This window comes from Amblyraja radiata, chromosome 13 (assembly GCF_010909765.2).
Source record: "Amblyraja radiata isolate CabotCenter1 chromosome 13, sAmbRad1.1.pri, whole genome shotgun sequence".
NCBI lineage: Eukaryota > Metazoa > Chordata > Chondrichthyes > Rajiformes > Rajidae > Amblyraja > Amblyraja radiata.
In genome coordinates, this window is record NC_045968.1 from 34240365 (window position 1) to 34263954 (window position 23590).

General features: G+C 43.8%; 1 protein-coding gene across 1 annotated transcript; it reads right to left on the reverse strand.

The window, feature by feature from the left end:
- Positions 1–3379: 3379 nt before the first annotated feature.
- Positions 3380–8684, reverse strand: LOC116979835. Its single transcript, XM_033031717.1, has 2 exons — positions 8543–8684; positions 3380–4625 (listed from the first exon to the last, which is right to left on the reverse strand). The coding sequence occupies exon 2, from the start codon at positions 4603–4605 to the stop codon at positions 3532–3534; it is 1074 nt and encodes a 357-aa protein (XP_032887608.1). The 5' UTR covers positions 4606–4625; positions 8543–8684; the 3' UTR covers positions 3380–3531.
- Between the last annotated feature and the right edge of the window lie 14906 nt (positions 8685–23590).

The following is a 23590-nucleotide window of genomic DNA, read 5'->3' on the forward strand; positions in this document are numbered from 1 at the left end:
AGCCGCTCCAGACCATTTTCAACCTGAGCCTCCAGTCAGGGAGGGTACCAGGTCTGTGGAAAACATCATGTCTCGTGCTGGTTCCCAAAGCAGGGCGGCCGACCGAGATCAACGACTATGGCCCTTACATCCCATATCATGAAAACAATGGAGCGGCTACTCATTCGTCTCCTGAGACCACAAGTCCAGCACGCACTCGACCCACTACAGTTTGCATACCAGGAGAACATTGGGGTGGATGACGCAGTCCTCTACATGCTGCACCGGATCTACTCCTTTTTGGACAAACCCGGTGGCTATGTGAGGATTATGTTCTTCGACTTCTCAAGTGCGTTCAACACCATCCAACCCCTGATTCTGAATGACAAGCTTAAGAAGATGGGGGTGGATTCCACATTTATCTCCTGGATATATGACTACCTGACGGGTCGACCACAGTTTGTCAAGCTGGGGGACAGTGTGTCTGGCACAGTGGTGTGCAATGTTGGAGCCCCACAGGGAACGGTTCTGGCCCCGTTCCTCTTCACCCTGTATACAGCAGACTTTAACTATAAGTCTGACACATGCCACGTACAGAAATACTCAGATGATACAGCGATTGTGACATGTGTAATGAACGGGCAGGAGGAGGAATACAGGAACTTGACCAGTTCCTTTTGTGCCTGGAGTGAAGAGAACTGTTTCACCCTGAACACAACTAAGACTAAAGAGATGGTGGTTAACTTTGGCAGGTCCAAGCTCCCCCTTCAGCCGGTCAACGCTGCAGGGGCTGACATTGAGGTGGTGCAGACATATAAATACCTTGGAGTGCACCTTGACAACAAACTGGACTGGTCTGTCAACTCTGACTCCCTCTACAAAAAAGGCCAGAGCAGACTCTTTTTCCTCAGAAGGCTCAAATCCTTCAATGTGTGTAATGAGATGCTGCACATGTTTTACAACACAGTGGTTGCAAGCGTTATTTCCTACGCTGTTGTCTGCTGGGGCAACAGCATTAGTGCAAAAAACAATAAGAAGCTGGTCAAACTGGTTAAACGAGCTAGCTCAGTGCTGGAGGGGAGAGTAGACTCTGGGATGGAGGTGCTTGAGAGGCGTATGAGGCACAAGGTGCAGGTCATCCTGAAAAACCTCAGGCATCCACTCCATGTAATTCTGGAGAGGCAAAAGAGCACTCGGAACAACAACCGGCTCCTCTCCCTGCCCTGTAGAACGGAAAGGTTCAGGAGTTCCCTCACTTATAATTCGGACCGCTAGGCTGTAGGGGGATGCATTTTGCAATTTTTAATTTTTAACTGTTAATTATTGGTCTTTTTAAGTATTTATTGCTCTCAGGTAGTGTCCACATTGTATTCTATGTATTTTCTGTCTGCGTTCGTTTTGAATCTGTGGGTTTGTTGGTTGGGAGCTTCTGGACATCTGAATTTCCCTGAGGGGATCAATAAAGTATTTATTATTATTATTATTATTATTATTATTATTATAGAAACATAGAAAATAGGTGCAGGAGTAGGCCATTCGGCCCTTCGAGCCTGCACCGCCATTCAATATGATCATGGCTGATCATCCAACTCAGTATCCCATCCCTGCCTTCCCTCCATACCCCCTGATCCCTTTAGCCACAAGGGCCCTTTAGCCACAAGGGCCACATCTAACTCCCTCTTAAATATAGCCAATGAACTGGCCTCAACTACCTGTGGCAGAGAATTCCACAGATTCACCACTCTATGTGTAAAAAATGATTCTCAAAATTATGAACAGGCAGCTCCTGTTTCCCAGGTACATATATATACACACGAGGCAGTCCACATTAAATTGATATTTGTCAACGTTCAGACCTTGAAGACACAGCATTCCCAATACCTCCATGATCAGGAGGTAGAGATGTAATGTTCCTTTCACCTTTGACACATGACCTCTTAAAATGGAGATGGTTTCACCCCACATATCATCCACTTCCGAGGCAAGGCTGGAGTAGCCACAATCTCACCGTGACACGCCATGGAATAGTGAAAGGTCTGGATAGAGTGGATATGGAGAGGATGTTTCCACTAGTGGGAGAGTCTAGGATCAGAGGCCATAACCTCAAAATAAAAAAATATGTACTTTTAGAAAAATGAGGAGGAATTTCTTTAGTCAGAGGGTGGTGAATCAGTGGAATTCATTGCCACTGACGGCTGTGGAGGCCAAGTCATTGGATATTTTTAAGGTGCAGATTGACAGATTCATGATTGGAAAGGGTGTCAGGGGTATGGGGAGAATGGGGTTGAGAGGGAAAGATAGATCAGCAATGATTGAATGACGGAGTAGACTTGATGGGCCAAATTTATTTATTTAGCGAATGCAAAGTCCTTTAGCCAAGCAGTTGTCTCTTGATCTGCTGTATGAAGGGTGACAAGTCCTCCTTTGAGTCTTTGTTGAGGGCATGCTTCAATGATGTGTTGCATTGTTTGCTGCTCTCCACAAGCACACCGTGGGGTTGGACTTCTGCCCCATTTGTGAAGGCTGGCCAAGCAGGGGCCATGCCCAGTCCTGAATCTATTCAGCGTCGTCCACTGCTTCCTTGGGAGATTGGTGACAGGGACCGGTAGGGTGGGGTCTGACACCAGATGTTTATTTGGGACGTCCTTGGACTCCCATTCATTTTTCCAAGCTGATTGGATGGTGAAATCAGCTGGTGGTGGGTTCTTCCAAACTGGTCGTCTAGATGGAAGTCGAGCAGTGGATGGGTTGAAGATGTCCATGTGAATTGGCAGGTGAGGGGAGTTTTTGGTCTTTTGGAGCATCCTTTGAGTGAGGACTACTCGCCGGATGTGTGGAGGGGCTATGTTGGATAGGACAGGGAGCCAGGGGAGTGGTGTTGAGCGGATTGTTCCTGTGATGATCCTCATTGTTGAGTTCAATTGGGTGTCCACATGGTGTGTGTGGGATGACCTGGACCAAACAGGGTCAAATGGCCTAATTCTACTCCTATAACTTATGAACGCCGGCTGCTTTCCCACGCTTGCCCTTGCGTTTGACACAAGCCTCAAGCTGCTGCAATTTCTGTTCAATATACCAGCTCCCACAGCAAAATAAATATTACTGTCATCCAGAGAATTGAAATTTCTTGAACACCATTGGGAATATTTTACAGTAAAATAAACCTGAGGAAGCTTGAAAACACTCAACAGGTCAGGTGACATGTGTGGAGAGAGAAACAGTGAAAGTTTAAGGTTCATAAAACTCTTGGCAATCTGTCACAAAAGCCACTTTACATCCAGAGGAATCTCGAAGCATCGTTCCTAAAGTCCCAATGGCAGGAGTATTGGGAGATGTCTTCATAGGACATCTATTCAAGAGAGAGTTACATTTAGCTCTTTGGACTAACGGAATCAAGGGATATGGGGAGAAAGCAGGAACGGGATTCTGGTTTTGGATGATCAGCCATGATCATATTGAATGGCAGTGCTGGCTCGAAGGGCCGAATGGCCTACTCCTGCATCTATTTTCTATGTTTCTATTAAGTGTGGACCCCAGCAGGTTTCTCCGGAATTATTCTTCCCTTGCAAAGGCTGGGTTTTGCCGCTGTATTTCTGGCAAGACGGCTCTGGTATAGAAATTTTCCAGCTTCTCCACTGTTTCCTGCCAGAAGTCGGCATCGAACTCCACGGGGACAATGGCAGTATCACGGTTAGTGTAGACCACCAGATCCGCTTTGTTGACGCCCGCCACAGCCATCTGACACTGAATTTGGGTGAAATAAGGGTGGTTCTTCTTCAGCTGAAGATGGTCCTTGTTCTCCAAGCAGAAGTATCGGTCTTCGCAGGCCTCCGTGACGGTGTGGTTGCGGTGTTTGTACGGGCACTTCACCTCTACCAGGCCCACCGTGGTCTTGGTCTTCTTGTCCTGCACCACCCCGTCGGGACTCGCCGCCAGCCAGTTCTTGGCCGGGTCGATGAAGAGGCCGCAAGGACGGACTTCAACCTCTCGCTTCATCTCCTTGGACTTGAGCTTCTCGTACTGCTGGAGGGCGACGGGCTCATTGTCGATGCCCCATTTCATGGCCGGGGTCAGCACGTTGGACCCCTGGCCCACGATGGACTTGAGGTAAGACTGCGGCACCTCGTTGCTCTTTCCGTTCACGAACTTGCAGTGGGAGACCTTGTGGGCGACAGAGGCCGTGATACGGTTACTGCGCCACTTGAACCACTCGGGGTTCTCCCGCTGCCCGCAGGTCTCCCTCTCAATTTCTGCTGCCTTCTGCTCGCTGATCGTCCGGCTGGGCTGCTTAGCAGCAGTAGTGACCTTGCCCACTGCCCTGGGAGCTGGGCTGGACTTCCCAACGGGGGACGGAGCACTCTTTGTGGAGCTCATTGGCTCTCTGCTGCTCGAGCTGGTGGCTCTCCGAGCTGCCGGGGCTGTGGATCGAGGGTTTGTAGGAGCTCCCACGCTGGTTGGTGTGTGGGGGCTGCTAGGCCCAGAACGGGCTCCCACTCCCCGGGTCTTGGAGCCCGAGGAGGTAGGGCTGGCTGCCTGACCCACACGGGGCACTGCCCCCTTCACAGGACCAGCCCGATTCACGTCTCCTCCCGTCCTCATCCCATGATTAGAAGGTTTTGCTGCCATTTGGAAATCGATCCCAGCTTCTGTGAAGAGAAAGAACAATGAAACACAGTGCGGCACAGCGGATGCTCCCGCTATCTCAGTGCCAGAGACACGGGTTCGAGCCTGACCTTGGAAAGTCTGTCTGTGTGGAGTTTGTATGTTCTCCCGTGACCTCGTGGGTTTCCTCTGGGTGTTCCGGTTTCCTCCCACAAACCCACGTCTTTTGGATGTGGGCGAAAACCGGAATACCCAGTGGAAACCCACACAGTCACAGAGAGAACATAAAAACTCCACACAGGCAACACCCGAGGTCGTGACTGAACCTGGCACTCTGGTGCTTCGAAGGCCTAGGATAGAACGGTCAGTGTGGAAAGGGGAGTTGGAATGTTTAGCAATGGGGAGATCGTGTAGGCCATGGACTGAGCGTAAATGTTTTTGGCAACCGGGAGATTAGTTATTGAGGCCAGCTCCTGGTGTTCACCCATCAATGCAAGTCCCCGCGCCATGGACTAATTTAAAACAAAAAATGCTGAAAATGTTCAAAGGATCAGAAAATGTTACCAAACTGACATTGACCTTAAACATTATGTGCGATCTCACCTACTGAAAAATTCCAAAATTTTCCCTTTTTATTGCAATGTTCTGGCATCTGCTGCTTTAATTTTGCTTCCCTGGACTCCGCCCAGTGTGATGCCTGACCAGACCAGACCACATGGTGAATTTGTGTCAATTAATAGGCCAGTGTCAGTAAAAGTGAATGTGAAAGTGTTCAGTTGTTTTGTGAAACAGCTGATTCACCATCAAAACTGCTTCCTGCAGCCTCTCCCTCTCCGGCAGCACATTCCAGATCACAGATTCTGCCCATAACTGTGGAGCAGAGAAACAGGCCCTTCAGCCCACCATGTCTCTGCTGACCTTCAGCCCATCTACACTCATACCCCTCGCCTACATTGGGATCTATGATTTGCCTATTTAGTCTATTTAAATGTCTCTTAAACATAGAGATGGTTTTTGATTTTACCACTTCCTCTGGCAGAGTGTTCCACACATCAACCACTCTTTGTGTTTAAAAAAAAATCCTCTCAGACAGATGCCCTTTAAAGTTAATTTCTCTCTCCTTAATCCTGCGCCCCATTATTTTTGATTCCTCTGCCCTCTTGTCTCTTGTTCCTTTGCTGATTGTCTTCACTCCACATCCTCTGGCCACCATCCTTTATACCCTTGGAAACACATCCTTACAATCTATCAAACCCTTCAAGATTGAGACTCCATCAAATCTTCATTCACTTTTCCTGCTCTTCAGGTAGCAGTCCCAGCTTCATCTTGGCTGCCCAGTAACTGAAGTCTCTCATCTGTGGTAGATCAATGAATGCATGTGCTCCCTCCAGGGTCTGACTCCATAGTGAGGGACCCAGAGCTACATACGATACTCCACTCGGTTCACCAAGACCTACTGGGTCTGCGAGTTACTAACCATTTTAACTCCACTTCCCATTCTCATACTGACATTTCTTTCCTATGCCTCCTCCATTGCCAGAGTGAGGCCACACGCAAACTGAAGGAAAGGCACCTCGTATTCAGCGACGGTGGCTTCCAACCCAACGGTATGAAGATTGAACTCTCCAATTTTAGGTAACTACATCACCCTCCACCTCTCTGTTCTTTCTACCTTGCTCCCTGCTTCCAACCCCCCCCCCCCCCCACCCACATGCTCCACCTGCCCTCTCCCCTATGCCCCACCTTGACTCACATCCATTTCTCCCGTCCCCCTCACTTCCACCTACATCTCCCCCTCTAGTTTCACAATTTGCAATTCTCCAATACTCAACTCAAACTTATCTTTTCATCTCTGGCCTTCGCGCAACCATCTGCCTGTCAAATAACTTTCCTCACCTGTGTCAGCCTATTACCTGCCAGGTTTTGTCCTGCCACTCCTCTCCTCCAGCTTTCTTCACCCCCCCCCCAACCCCCCCAATCATCAGTCTAAAGAAAGCCCCGACCCTATCCAACTTCTCCAGAGATGCTGCCTGATCCGCTGTTACTCCAGCACTTTGTGTCTTTTTCTGGATACAACACTACTTGCGAGGGCCTAATAAACCTTTGAAACAGTAACAGGTGTCACTTGTTTCTGTATTAAATGTCTGCTTATAAAAAAAATTAATGGGACCCCATGAGTTTCTTTAGAAGTCTCTCAACATCAAACATACACACCCAAGAGCATCTGCACTCGTACCTAACCCTACTTAACAATGCTCATTCCCTCCAGAACTTTGCATTTGAACAGTAGAGAATGGGAACAGACATTTATTTTGGTTTAGTTTATAAATACAGCATGGAAACAGGCCCTTCAGCCCTTTGAGTCTGCGCCAACCAGCAATCACCCTTACACTAGTTCATAAGTAGTGGGAACAGAATTAGGCCATTCGGCCCACCATGTCTACTCCACCATTCGATCTTGACTGATCTATCTTTCCTTCTCCACCCCATTCTCCTGCTTTCTCCCCATAACCCTGACACCAGTACTAATCAAGAATCTATCAATCACTGCCTTAAAAATATCAATTGACTTGGCCTTCACTGCCACCTGAGACAATGAATTCCACAGTTTCACCACCCTCTGACTAAAGAAATTCCTCCTCATCCCCATTCTAAGGGTACATCCTATTATTCTGAGGCTGTGCCCTCTGGTCCCGGACTCTCCCACTATTAGAAACATCTACTCCACATCCATTCTATCCAGGCCTTTGATTATTCATTAAGTTTCAATGAGGTACCCCCTCATCCTTCTAAACTTCAGCAACTTCAACTAATGCCAGAGAGCACACTGACTGAAAATTCAGACAGAAAGTGCTGTAGTAACTCAGCGGGTCAGGCAACATCCTTGGAAAACATTGATCGGTGACAGTTCAGTTCGGGACCCTTCTTCATACTGACTGGTCCGGCAACTCAAACGTCCAGGAACAAAGGAGACTGCAGTGAGTGGTAGACACTGTCTGGTCCATCACGGGTATTGACCACCCCACCATCGAAGGGATCTAGAGGAGGCACCGCCTCATTAAGGCAGCCAGCATCATCAGACACCTACATTCTCATCTCGCTGCTACCATCGAGAGGAAGGTACAGGAGCCTGAAAACCGTGACCTCCACATTCAAAAACAGCTTCTTCCCAGCAACCATCATGCTTTTGAACACTGCACACCACTAACCTCAGCAACCATGATCTTCTATGGACTGTGTCTTTGGTTGACTATAGACTTTGTTATTGCACTATTATGGTTGCCTAATATTATGGTTATTAATTTATTGCATTGTTGATTATTAGATATTTTTCTGTGTTTTATTTTGTTGAGCCAACGGGGCAATAAATGTCACACCTCCTCTCCCCTCCCCTAATAAACCCAAAACATTTGGGGAGCGAGCAGCCCATTGCTGCTCGAGTCCTGGTAACTAAGATGTTGCCAGGACTTGAGGGACTGAGCTGCAGAGTGGTTGTGCAGGCTAGGACTTTATTCCTTGGAGCGCAGGAGGATGCGGGGTGATCTTGTAGAGGTGTATAAAATCATGAGGGGAAATAGATAGATAGGGTGAATGCACAGAGTCTTTTACCAGGGCAGGGGAATCAAGAACCAGAGAACATAGGTTTAAGGCGAGAGGGGAAAGGTTTAATAAGCGAGGTACACAACTGCGACATGTCCACTGGGGAAAGGGGAGAGCTTAGATTTACTGCAAGACCCCCCAGAACCCGGTGTGCCAGGGAGGGAGAGATGGGTTTGGTTGATGGGGCGAGAAGGCTGGAAGATTAGGGGGAAGAGGGTGGAGAAGGTGTAGTGGGAGGAATAGCAGGGATATCCCAGCCCATTCACTCCCTGAAGCAATGACCTTGGGATCCACTGGAAGCGCCGCTTTGGGCAGAAGCTTTACTGGGAGAAACTTCAGGATCCCGGAGTCTGCCGCTTACCTGTAAACAAGTAAACTGGAGCCCAACTCTGGCGAGTTCGATCGGACACCTCTCTCTTGCCTCCACCCCGCAGACACACGGCTCCACCTCGCTCATGATGCAATCACTCATATTTAAACCAAGCTAGCTACATTTAAAAGGGCACTGCAAGGTGTCAGGAGTGGACCCCACTCGACACCTCTGAGCCATAGCGTGCTCACAGCAGATATCGGGGAGTGTCTGAAATAACAGCAGGAAGTTTACCTGGATGTTGCCAGGACTAGCCTGAGCTACAAGTGGAGTTTGAGCAGCCTGGGTCTACATTCCTTGGATTGCAGGAGGCTGAAGGGTGATCATACAGAGGTGTATAAAATCATGACGGGAACAGAGGGTGAATGCACACGTTTATCCATGGGAGGGGAATCAAGAACCGGAGGACATAGATTTAAGGTGAGAGGGGCAAAATTTAATAGACAATAGGTGCAGGAGTAGGCCATTCGGCAGTTCGAGCCAGCACCACCATTCAATGTGATCATGGCTGATCATCCACAATCAGTACCCCGTTCCAGCCTTCTCCCCATATCCCATGACTCCGCTATCTTTAAGAGCCGTATCTAGCTCTCTCTTGAAAGTATCCATAGACCAGGCCTCCATTGCCCTCTGAGGCAGAGAATTCCACAGACACACAACTCTGTGTGAAAAAGTGTTTCCTCGTTTCAGTTCTAAATAGCTTACCCCTTATTCTTAAACTGTGGCCCCTGGTTCTGGACTCCCCCAAAATCGGGAACATGTTTCCTGCCTCTCGCGTATCCAAACCCTTAATAATCTTACGTTGGAATAAGAAACCCTCTCATCCTTCTAAACGCCAGAGTATACAAGCCCAGCCGCTCCATTCTCTCAGCATATGACAGTCCCACCATCCTGGGAATTAACCTTGTGAACCTACGCTGCACTCCCTCAAGAGCAAGAATGTCCTTCCTCAAATTAGGGGACCAAAACTGCACACAATACTCCAGGTGTGGTCTCACTAGGGTCCTAGACAACTGCAGAAGGACCCCTTTGCTCCTATACTCATCTTGTTATAAAGCCCAACATGCCATTCGCTTGATCTAGTCTTAGGAAATTAGAAGGGGCAAGTGGTTGAAGTGTTTGTGGATGAGTCTTTTAAGACCAGTGACCACTGTTCTGTTGGTTTAAGATAGTTACGTATGGATAGAGAGGGCTGTCCCACATGTTTAAAGGCTAAATTGGGGCATGGTCAACTTTGGAGGCACTAGACTTGCTCAAGTTGATTGGAGTAGGTTGTTTGAAGGAACAGGAATGTCCAGAAAGTGGAACAGAGTCATATAGTGTGGAAACAGGCCCCTTGTTTCAACTTGCCCACACTGACCAACATGCCCCATCTTCACCAGTCCAAACCCCTGCCTTTGGCCCCTATCCCTCCTAACCTATCCTGTCTATGTACCTGTCCAAATGCTTTTTAAAAGTTGTGATAGTACCTGCCTCAACTACCTACTCTGGCAGCTCGTTGCATATATAGTGGATGTTCAATCCAGATTCAATCAAAATATCTCAACATTTATTTCCACCAGAGGGCAGTCATATATACATTAAATACAGCAAAATTAATGGGAGGGATATGGGTGATCAGATGCAAATGGGGTTAGTTTAGATGGAGTATCTTGGTTGGGATGGATGAGTTGGGGGAACGAGCCCGTGTCCCTACTCTCTGGCTCTATCCCCACTGAATATTGTACGTTAACCTACAAACCCGCACGACTTTGGGATGTGGGGGGAAACCAGAGCACCGGAGGAAACCTTCGAGGTCACAGGGAGAACATGCAAACTCCTCCATTGGCTGATTGTGTCCTTTCAGAAGACGATTCCTGGGATCTGATCACATGTTTCTGTATGAAGCCTTTTGCGGGCAGACCGATGATTGAATGTAACGAGTGTGGCACCTGGATCCACCTATCCTGTGCTAAGATCAGGAAATCGAACGTCCCCGAGGTCTTCATCTGCCAGAAGTGCAAGGACTCCAAGCAAGACATCAGGAGTTCGAACCGGGCTCGGACTGGGCATAAGAAATGATTCAGTGAGTAGCCGAGCGATTCTGGTAGGTCTCATGGACAATCAGGAACACTTGGAACTGTGAAACCCTTTGGTTCTGGTCTCACGTGGGCCTGTTTCTGTGCAGTATGCTGCTGGAGTTTGTACGTTCTCCCTGTAACACCCTCCACTGTGGTTTTGCTGATCTTTCCTCCCCTTTGTGTCAAAGTCTTGAGGTAGGGCAACACAGTGACTTCAAACTGGAGAGATACTGCACAGAAACAGTGCCTTTGACCCACCGAGCCTGTGCTGACCAGCGATCCCGGTACTCTAGCACTATATTACACACTAGGGACAATTTACAATTTATTTTACAGAAGCCAATTAATGTACAACCCTGCATATCTTTGTGGGAATGTGGGAGAATACCGGACCACCCTGAGAAAACTCACACAGTCACAGGGAGAACGTACAAACTCCACACAGTCAGGGTTGAACCCGGGTCTGTGGCGCTGTAAGGCAGTGTCTCTACCACTACACCACTGTGCTGCCACTAGTGGCGCAGTGGGTAAGACCGCTGCCTCTCAGATCCAGAGACCCGGGTTCGATCCTGACGTTGGGTGCTGTCTTTTGTAGTTTATACACTCTCCCTCTCTTAACTAAACTAAATCAGACCTTTCCCACTGCAAGGGGAGGAGCTGTGATGCAGGAAGATGCTATTCATCCCTGATCATTTTCTACCCCAGTGGGAATGTGGCTGATCTGCTCCTTGCGCTTAATCACCTGAATTTTGTCATGGATTACGAAGATTACAGGATGGCACAATGGTGAGATTGGCGCTGTCTGTGTGGAGTTTGCATGTTCTCCCTGTGACCTCGAAGGTTTCCTCCCACATCCCAAAGTCGTGCGGGTTTGTAGGTTAATTGGCCCTCTGTAAATTGACCCTAGTGTGTAGGGAGTGGATGAGAAAGTGGGAAAACATAGAACAAGTGTGAACGGGCGATCGATGGTCAGTGTGGACTTGGTGGGTCGAAGGGCCTATTTCCATGCTGTTTTTCAATGGGGCTCCATGTTCAGTATGACGAAGAAGGGCCCAGACCTGAAACATCGCCTGTCCATCCCATTGAGTTCCTCCAGCACTTTGTTTTTTGCTCAAGATTCCAGCATCTGAAATACCTTGGCTCCAAGAGCTGTTGTAATCTTAACCAAGGGGGGCATGTAATTATCCATTCCACCACCAGAGGGCAGCTCGCAGCACTAAATGTTATAACTTTATCTGTACATTGTGGACGGCTTGATTGTAATCGTATACAGCAAAGATTATAGAGGAGCTGCTATAAGATCTTTGGTATACAGTCTTTGATTGGATAGCATGCAACAAGAGCTTTTCACTGGACCTCAGTACACGTGACAATAGTAAACTAAACTGAACGTTACTGCTTTAGCCTGCGGGTGAAGGGAGTTTGGGACGTGATCAGAGCTGGCTATACAGGCTTGATATCAGGAAGAGAAACTTCACACAGAATCGGACACTTTCCCGCTAGGCAATAGGTTTTAGTTGTGCTTTGGGACAGAGGAACAGGCCCTTCAGCTCACAAAATATCTGTGCCAACATGATGCCAAGATCAACTGTGAAGCATATCTCTCCATGTGGCTATCTAAAGGCCTATTGTATCTGTCTCCACCACCACCCCTGGTAGTGCTAACTTGCCCCTCACATCTCATTTACATTTTCCCTCTCTCACTTGAAGAATACCATGGCAAGGTCTAATCACAGCCAGAACAAATGAGACTACTGGGTACAACTTGGAAATAAGGATGGGGTGATGATTATGATGGGACTTCAAATAGTCAGTGGGATTTAGAAGAACAAATATGTAGACAAATGGCAGTAGGATGTGGGAAACGGTGGGGATTTTAACCTCAATATATTGCCTTGATATTGGTTTATTATTGTCATATGTTTTGACATACTGGGTAAGACTGTGCTATCCACTCAAAGCACAGTGTGGACACAAGGGACTAGATGTTGCCTTACAAATAAGACAAAGTGCTGGAGTAACTGGGTCAGGCATCATCTCTGGAGGACATAGATGACATTTCAGGTCGGAACCTTTCTTCAGCCTCATCATAATGTATAAGAATAAAATGAAGCAGGTCCGGATTTACGTATAAGCTAGACAAGCTTAAGCTTAGGGCCTCGAGATCTAGGGGGGCCTACTCACCTCGCTCCCTCACCGGTCTTCCCCATCCCCCTCAAACCATGTGACCCCAGCTCTTCCCCACCCACACTACAGTCCTCATACCCCCCTACCTCCTGACCACCCCCACCCCTCCACCAGACATCGGCCCGGCCTCAGTCCACTCACCTGCTTTCCACCAGCCCCAACTCCCATCCCTGCTGGAGGCCCAACACTCCAGAGGTTCAAACGGCGATCCAGGTAAGGCATCTCCCGGTCCGCGGTGAATCCAATATGTATTTTAAAACCAATTGTTTATTAACCACATACAGTAGGACCTAAAAGTGTCACACTGTCACTGTCGGGTAGTCATGGTCCTCTAGTCGTGGGGGTGGGGGATTAGGAGGGGGGAGGGGCTCACAAGTGAAAATAGCTTAGGGCCTCTCTTCATCTAAATCAGGCTGTGCAATGACGCCATACACAAGGAAAAGGGGTAGAGTAGAATGTAATGTTGAAGTGTTATTGTGTTGGAGTCGGGGGCCAAGATGGTGTGGAATTTGTTACATGTGCCCAGGAAGGCTTTTAAAAGCAGGACGAAGCAATTCTACTGAGGGGCAATTTGTACTCAACCTTATTTTAGGAAAGTACACAAAAATGCTGGAGAAACTCAGCGGGTGCAGCAGCATCTATGGAGCGAAGGGGATAAGCAACGTTTCGGGCCGAAACCCTTCTTCATCAGGAAATGCAGATGTGGAATGAGGAAGTGTCTGTGAAGGAGCTCTCTGCAAACGGGGACCACAATTTGCTGAGTCTTTAAGGTTGTTTGGAAATGGAGAAGGTTGGACCTCGGGTTTGCATCTTAAGATTGGGGGGAGGGCTGACCGACAGTAGAAGATGGGATGGGCAGAGTGGATCTGCTATTGGAGGAAAAACAACACTTCCAGAAGTGGGAGGTGTTTGAAAGAGAATTGGTCAGCCTGTCCCTGTAAGGGTAGGTAGTAACGATGGTGAGATTAGGGAACCTTGTTTAACAAAGTAAGTTGAGGCAATATCCAGGAAAAAGAAATAAGTGTGTCTTTAGACAGGCAGGTGGCTATGCCTTGAATGGAGGTATATGGATCTTGTGCAGGCAAAGGAAATTAGTTAATCTTGGCATCATGTTCGACAAGGACATTGTGGGCTGAAGGGCCTGTTCCTGTGCTGTACTGTTTTATATTTGATGTTCACTTACTCCCTGCCTCCTATCACTGAACTGATTTTCGCTGTCGTTTGTCAAAACACCTTGTTTTGGTGACACCTGCCCAGACACTCTGGACCAGCTTACCCTGCAAAACTTGTCCAAAGCTTTGCTAAAGTCCACGTAAACCACATCTACTGCCTTGTCGGCGTCAATGTTCTCAGTGCCCTCCTTAAAAGCCTCAATCAGATTTGAGGCTGGATTACTGCAGGGTTGTTTTCTGACTGGAATTTTGTAAGCAGCAGTAAGCTTCAGGGATTGGTGCTGGGACCTTCGTAGCAAGTATGTGTGTATGTATATATTAATGATGGATGAGAATGGAGGTGGATTGATCAGCAGATTTCCTGATAACATGAATTTGGGTGGAGATATAGATAGCGAGGATGGTTGCCAAAGGATATGAAGAACATAAATGAGCTGGGAAATTGGGCAGATGGAGTTTAATTTAGACCAGTGTGAGGTGATGCACCATGGGTCATCTAATTGGCAGGCCGCACATAGCAAATGCAGGGATCTACAGAAACATTGATGTACAGACCTGGATGCTACCTGGAATGGTGAGCTTCAGATGATTGGATAAGTTGCGATTGATCAGTGGACAGCAGGAAGCTGAGGGATGACCATATAAAGTTAATAAAATAATAAGCAGCCTAGAGCGTGTTGATAGTCATTGTCTTTTCCCCAGCGCACAAGAGTCTAAAACTAGAGGGCATGGTTTTAAGGTGAGAGGAATCTGAGGGGCAACGTTTTCCACACAGAGTGTTGCGTGTTGGGTGTATGGAACAAGCTGTTAGAGGAGGTAGGTGAAGCAGGTACTATAACAACATTTGTAAGACATTTGGACAGATCCATGGATAAGAAAGGTTCAGCCCAATACATCCGTGCCGACCAAGGTGCCTACGTTTTGCCCACATCCCTCTAATCCTTATCTATCCATGTACCTGTCCATGTGTCTTTTAAATTATGTTGCAGTACCTACCTCAACTACCACCGCTGGCAGCTCGGTCCTTATATCCACCACCTTTTGTGTTAAAAAGTTGCCTCTAAGATTCCTATTAAATCTTTCCCCTCATCTTAATTCAACGAGTCAGTGTCATATTGCACGGGAACAGGTCCTGCAGTCTATTTCATGCATGCCGACCAAGATGGTCCCACCAACTCACGTTTGCCCAAACATACCCAACTCAACATAAGTGTTTTCAACACAAAGTGCAAGATCGTTACACGCAGGTTAAGCAGGGATTTATTCAAGGCAACATCATAAATCACAAACCAAAAATCGCAGCAAGGCAGTTACAATGTTTTCTCCCTCCAGTTAACGATTGTTTAATGACAAAGTGCCAACCAGACTCATTCGAAAGCTTTCCCTGTTTGGCGCAACAGGGTGGCCAGAGTTCAAATGAAGTTCCCTCTGGTTATTGGTGCAGGGTAAGTGACAGGCAGCTCCTGTTTCCCAGGTACATATTTCCATACACGAGGCAGTCCACATTAAATTGATTTTTGTCAAAGTTCAGACCTTGAAGACACAGCATTCCCAATACCTCCATGATCAGGAGGTAGAGACGTAATGTACCTTTCACCTTTGACACCTGACCTCTTAAAATGGAGCTGGTTTCACACCACGTATCATCCACTTCCGAGGCAAGGCTGGAGTAGCCAAAATCTCACCGTGACACGCTACGGAATAGTGAAAGGCCTGGATAGAGTGGATAAGGAGAGGATGTTTCCACTAGTGGGAGCGTCTAAGATCAGAGGCCATAACCTCGAAATAAAAAAGTCAGAGGGTGGTGAATCAGTGGAATTCATTGCCGCAGACGGCTGTGGAGGCCAAGTCATTGGATATATTTTTTTATTTTTTTTTTTATTTGAAGCAATTGTACAAAGATAAAACATTCGGCATCTAAAATTATACAATTATTGTACAGCTTCATTTTTAACCTTATAACCCGAAAATGAAAAAAGAAAAGAAAAAGAGAACAAGAAAGGGAAAAGTTTAAAAGTGAAAAGATAGATCGAAAAAGCACAAAAGAAAGATTTCTAAATCTACCAAAGTAATGTGGCTGAAAGTTATAGAAATAAGAAAAATGAAAAAGAAAGGTGGAGATATACCTTGCCCCTCGTCTCGTCTCCCCCCCCCCCCCCCCCCCCCCCCCCCCCCTCCGCCCACCTCACCCAACCCGGCATTGGATTTAAATTTAAATTTGTGTTGCACCATGCTTTTCTTGTAAGAATTCGGTGAAGGGTGTCCATGTCTTGAGAAATTGATCTGGTTTTCCCGCCAAGACAAGCCTAATGTTTTCCAAATGTACTGTCTCGGACATGTTTGTGATCCACAAACATTTTGTACAGGAAGCAAAGGAATGGGTTATGGTTGCTTCTTGGAGGAGACATTTATCACAAATAGGGGAGACATTTGGGAAGGTCATATTCATTTTAGACTTAATGAATAATAAAGTCTATGCAGTATTTTAAATTGCATTAGCGAGTGCCTAACATTAAGAGAACAGTAGTGTATATATAGAAGACTTTCCTCCCAACTATCCTTTGAAATTGTTAGACCCAATTCGTCTTCCCAAGCTCACCTAATTATTTCCGACAGTGGGATATGTACATTTAAAAGGGCATTATATAACACAATATATAAGAAGAACCCAATTATATATGGTACAATAAGAATTTGGAAACAAATAAAATTATCTTTAAAATTAAGAAATCTATCACTGTTAATGCCAATAGCGAATAACCCTTTATTTAAACCATCTCTTATTGATAAGACATATAACCAATGGGAAAGTCTCGGAATTAGAAGGATCGGGGATATGTATGAAATGGGAAACTTACTATCATTCCAACAATTACAATTAAAATTTAAATTGAAAAACAACCAATATTTTAAATATCTTCAGATTTGCGATTTCGTGAAAAAATATATACAAGGATATCAAAAAGTAACTCCTGACTTATTGGAAGAGGCAATGAATATTGAAGCTGACTCACAAAAATTAATATCATATTTATATAATAGTATTCTAAATATAGACCTACCATCGACAGAGGTACTTAGAGAAGAGTGGGAACGGGAACTAATGATAAAAATTACGAAGGTTAAATGGGAAAAATACCTGATATATATTCACAAATGTTCAATTAATGTAAGACATAATTTAATTCAATTTAAAATTGTACATAGATTATATTATTCAAAAACAAGATTGAACAAATTTTATCCAAATATATCCGCCACTTGTGATAAATGTCTAGCCCAAAAGGCAACTATAACACACTCCTTAGTCTCCTGCATAAAACTTTATAGATTTTGGAATGATATTTTTGAAATATTTACAAAATTATTCAAGACAAGAATGGAACCTAATACTGAAATGATTATATTTGGCGTAATGGAAGATGGGAATAAATTGAACACATCTCAAAATCTATTCCTTAACTATGGTTTAATAATAGCAAAAAAATTAATTCTTAAATTTTGGCGCTTAAAATGTGGATTGCAAGTATGTTGGACACCGCTCATCTTGAGGAAATGCGATTCCTCCTAATGGATAAATCAGACCAATTCATAACGAGTTGGTCTCCATTCGTCGTTTTTTTGGAATCATATGGTGCAACACAATTGTAAAAAATAACTGTTTCAGGACTGGACGAGGGTTAGTCAAGACTATAAATAATGATCTCCTCTTTTTTTCTTTTCTTTTCTTTTCTCTATTCTCTCTCTCAACTTTCTTCATTTACTCGTTTTCTTTTTTCACACACTATATATTTCACATCTTTCTATCCTTTACTATCTAACTTCTTTTTCTTATTCTAATCTTTTAAAAAAAAAAAAAAAAAAAAAAAAAGGGCATTATAGAGGTACGATATTAACTTATTTGAATCTGATTTTCTATTCAAGTTCAAGTGAGTTTATTGTCATGTGTCCCTGTATAGGACAATGAAATTCTTGCTTTGCTTAAGCACACAGAAAATAGTAGGCATTTACTACAAAACAGATAAATGTGTCCATATACCATGATATAAATATATACACACATGAATAAATAAACTGGTAGTGCAAATAACAGAAAGCGGTTGCTAATAATCAGAGTTTTGTCCGAGCCAGGTTTAATAGCCTGACGGCTGAGGGGAAGTAGCTATTCCTGAACCTGGTTGTTGCAGTCTTCAGGCTCCTGTACCTTCTACCTGAAGGTAGCAGGGAGATGAGTGTGTGGCCAGGATGGTGAGGGTCTTTGATGATACTGCCAGCCTTTTTGAGGCAGCGACTGCGATAAATCCCCTCGATGGAAGGAAGGTCAGAGCCGATGATGGACTGGGCAGTGTTTACGACTTTTTGTAGTCTTTTCCTCTCCAGGGCGCTCAAATTTCCGAACCAAGCCACGATGCAACCGGTCAGCATGCTCTCGACTGTGCACCTGTAGAAGTTAGAGAGAGTCTTCCTGGACAATCCGACTCTCCGTAATCTTCTCAGGAAGTAGAGGCGCTGATGAGCTTTTTTGATAATTGCGTTAGTGTTCTCGGACCAGGAAAGATCTTCAGAGATGTGCACCCCCAGGAATTTGAAGTTCTTGACCCTTTCAACCATCGACCCGTTGATATAAATGGGGCTGTGGGTCCCCCTCCTACTCCTTCCAAAGTCCACAATCAGTTCCTTGGTTTTGCTGGTGTTGAGGGCCAGGTTATTGCGCTGGCACCATATGGACAGTTGCTCGATCTCTCTTCTGTACTCTGACTCATCCCCATCAGTGATACGCCCCACAATAGTGGTGTCGTCAGCGAACTTGATGATGGAGTTCGCACTGTGGTTCGCTACGCAGTCATGGGTATAGAGCATGCATTCATCTAGTATATCTGGACCCATAGAGTGACAATCTTGAATGTGTATTTTCACATAGTCTCGTATATGAAGATATCTGAAGTATTGACTACCTTTCAAATGATATTTCGACTGTAATTCTTGAAACGAGAGGAGGGTCCCCATCTCATAAAGATCTCCCAGCTTTTTAATTCCTAAGCTTTCCCATTGTGCAAACGCCTTGTCTGAAGTAGACGATTTAAAGGAGGGATTATTGGCGATTGGTAAGAAGAGAGATACATTTCTCAATTTAAGGGTTGATTTCAACTGTTTCCAGATTCGTAAGGTGATATGGATTATCAAATTTTTCTCATATGGTGATTTCTTCAGATTTATTGGAGAGAGAAGAATCGCGCCTATATTGAAAGGCAAACAATCTTCCCTCTCCATTTTTAACCAGTTTTCTTGTTGGCATGTATCTTCCATCCAATAAATTAAATTATTAATATTAGTTGCCCAGTAATAGAAAAGAAAATTAGGGAAAGCCAGTCTGCCGGTTTCTTTAGGTTTGTATAAATTTCGTTAGTGAATTTTGTGAGTTTTGAAATCTCAGATAAAGTTTGTAATCACAGAGTCAAGTTTTTTTTTTAAAGTTTTTAGGGAGAAAAATCGGTATTGATTGAAATAAGTACAGGAATTGTGGAAGGAAAATCATCTTTATGGCATTTACTCTACCTATGAGGGAAATCAGAAGTGTTTTCCAAAATTGAATAAGGGCATTTAATTTGGTGATTGGTGGTGGAAAATTTGCTTGAAATAAGGAAGAATATTTTCTAGTCACGTAAACTCCAAGATATTTAAATTTTTCCGTAGCAACTCTAAAGGGAAACTTTAGAAGGTGTGACGGGTCTTGAGGTTTTATCGACATAATTTCACTTTTGTTCCAGTTTATTCTATACCCTGAAAAGAAGCCAAATTGTTCTATAAGATTTAGTATATTTGGGATACTGACTTGGGAGTTGGTAATATATAATAGTACATCGTCTGCATACAACGATATCTTATTATTAGAATATTTAGTATTATAGCCATGAATGTTCGGATGTACTCTTATACTTTCAGCTAAGGGTTCAATCGCAAGGGCAAATAACAGTGGTGATAATGCACACCCTTGTCTATTGCCCCTGGATAATTGAAATTTAGGTGAGAGTGTTTGATTAGTCAGTATTCTGGCAGTCGGATTGTTATATAACAACTTTATCCATGAAATAAAGTTTTCTCCTAGTTGGAATTTTTGCAATACTGTGACGAGATATTCCCAATTCTACTTGGTCAAATGCTTTTTCTGTGTCTAAGGAAATAATTGATGAGTTCATTTATTGTTCTGTATGAGTACATTATATTAAACAAGCGTCACAAGTTATTGAACGAGTGTCTCTTGGGTATAAACCCAGTTTGATCAGGGTATATTAGTTTACTAGCGTACTTACTTAGTCTTCTTGCCAGAATTTTGGCTAATATTTTCTGGTCCGTGTTTAAAAGAGCTATTGCTCTATATGATCCTGGCTCATCAAGATCTTTATCTTTTTTGGGTATCAGTGTAATAGTTGATTTGGTTAAAGTTTGTGGTGACGTCTGTTCTTTAAATGCGTGTATATAAAGAGCTTGTAAACGAGGAGAGATTCATGACATTTTTCAATAAATTTTGTTATTAAATCCATCTGGGCCTGGCGTTTTACCATTATTCAGTGATTTAATAGTCTCTTCAATATCTTTTACTGTAATCTGCGCTCCTAATTCTTCACGTTCTGCTGCGTTAAGTGACGGAAGATTACAATTGTCAAGGAAATTTTTAATCTTTATTGTTTCTACTGGTTTTAGATGTCTATAAATTTTGATAAATTGTAAAAATCTTTCATTGATATCTTTAGGGATTGTAAGTAGCTCACCTTTTTCTGATCAAATTTTTTGAATGGTATGATCTTTTTCCATTTTTCTCAACTGACATGCCAGAAGTTTGTGCAGTTTGTCACCGAATTCAAAGTTTTTTTACTTAGTATATTGAAATAACTTGTAAACTCTTGAAGAAAGAATTTGATTCAACTTAAATGCTAATACTGCTATCTTATTGTGTTTGTCAATAGAAGGATCGGTAGCATTTTCTAAATCAAGCTGTCTAATCTGTTCTTCTAATTCCAATTGTTCCGGCCTTTAAAAAAAAATGTATACGCTTGATATGAGATAATAGAACCTCTAATAAAGCCCTTAAAGGATTCCCATAATAAACAGGCCAAAATACCTGGTGTGTCATTTGCCTCATAAAATAATTCCATCTGTTGCTTCAAATATTCACAGCAACCAGGATCGGTTAATATTTGAGGATAAAATCTCCAGAACATTTTTTTATTATTCATTCCTTCTAATTTTAAAGTGAATGTTAATGGACAATGATCGGAAATAATATTATGATATTTGGGATTTATTGTAAAAGGGATTAGTTTTGTGTCCACCAGAAAATAATCAATATGTGTATACTTTTTGTGCACGGCTGAATAAAAAGAATATTCTCTTCCAAGGTATACAAAATTGCTGGAGAAACTCAGCGGGAGCAGCAGCATCTATGGAGCGAAGGAAATAGGTGACGTTTCGGGCCGAAGCCCTTCCTCAGTCTGAAGAAGGGTTTCGGCCCGAAACTTCGCCTATTTCCTTCGCTCCATAGATGCTGCTGCACCCGCTGAGTTTCTCCAGCAATTTTGTGTACCTTCGATCTTCCAGCATCTGCAGTTCCTTCTTGAACAATATTCTCTTCCAGGTGGATTCACAATCCTCCATACATCGGTTATATTTGTATTTTTTATACAAGTGTTTAGGAGTTTGCTAGATTTTGATTTTGTATTATATATCCTTTGCTGTGAGGATTTATCCAGATATTGGTCCAGAACACAATTGAAGTCTCCTCCAATTATCAGATTTTGCTGGGTGAAGTCTGAGATTATATTAATTATTTATTAAAAAATTGTGGGTTGTCAAAATTGGGGGCTTAGATATTCACCATAGTAAGTGGGGTTGAATATAACTCCCCAGATACTATAATGTACCTACCCTCCTTATCGGCTATAGTGGCTTTGTGTTTGAATGATATGCCTTTACAAATTATGATTGCAGTACCTCTAGCTTTAGAAAGAAAAGTAGAATGATATAGTTGGCCAATCCAGTTAGCCTTCAGCCTGTAATAAGCTTCATCCTTGAGATGCGTCTCCTGTAAAAATGTTATATCAGCATTTATTGATTTTAGATGGGCTAAGACCTTACCCCTTTTAATTGGCTGATTAACGCTCCCAACGTTCCAACAACGAAAGGTAATTCCTCCAGTTTTTCTAGAAGGATCGTCTTGCATTAAAGCTTACATGGTTTCCCTTGTTTCAGATGGAGTAACACAATATTTAAAATAAAACTTTTGATTGCTGGGTGGGTAAGCCCAATTCCAAAGCCGTGCAGGTATCTCCCAAGAAAAAGTGCCTTAAAAAGAATAGATAAAGAGTGTGACAGATAGGCTAAAAATAAAAAACCCCGTCAAAAATCACAGCATATAGACATACTGTGGTTGTGACCCACCCCATGGTGGGATAATTCTTGTAAACTTCCGTAGATGTTAGTTTTAATTAGCTCTGCCCCTTGCAGAGTAATACTAAAAAAAGGGACCGAGCAGTATAGAGCATAACAAAGAAAAAACAGAGGAAGGTCAGTAAATAATTTCCTCTGGGAGAATTAAGTATCTTTTTATATAATACATACTAAGTGAATATTTGGTAATTAGATTAGTATATAAAACTTATTAACTATCTTCGTGAAATTGAAATGTCAAATACATAGCCGATTTAAAATCGGTAGACTTAAAGGAATTTATTAGTACCTCCAGCAGTTCAGCAGACAGAGCGCGATCTCTCTCTCCTCCCTTCTCAAGCACCCATCAACACCCCACCAGCTTCCCCAATCATTCTAATACCATCTCTAACCTTCCGTGCATCTTACTCGAACTTACTCAATATCTGTCTACACTTGCTTGACCCCTCTTTCTCTATTGACCTCTGCTCACTCCCTGGGCATCCCACTTTCTTGCTTCCCTACTTGACTCCCTTAACTTTCCCGGACTTCCTGACTAATTCTCACTAAATCTCCCTTCCGATAACACTCTGTAATCCTCCCCATCTCACTCTTCTGTCCTCTACCCCCTAGTTCTTTATTACCTTAACCCTACTCCCCACCTTCACCTAAATTAAAATAATCGGCTTAATACGTGGATTTTTTTTGTTAATATGTTAGTATGTTGGATAAGTTGTTAGGAATTTCAACTTCTGGAATGTACAAGGAGAGATTAATCTCTCCCTCTCCATCTCTCCCCCATACCCTCCCTCTCCTCGGTCAATTTTCACATACATTCCATTTCTATCTCAATCTTAGCCTAGGCTTAGCAGCATGTCGGCTACCTTATACGAACATTTTAAAACCCATTATAAACTTATAAGCCCTTTATAAACCCTTACAACTTTTATATCCCCGTTATAAATGCATACAGAAGGAGTGATTTAAACACACAATATAACAAGCAGTATAACTTCAAGGTAAATAAAACATAGCCCTCCTAAGTAATCTAGTAAAGTCAGCTCAATGTATTTTCGTGACAAAGCTATGCAAAGTGTTACATCCTACTTGTCCTTTGCAATGTCTTGCGCATTCTTAAATGCATCTTCTGGGTCAGTGAAGAAGCGTTCGGACTCTCTGTATGTGACCCTTAGTTT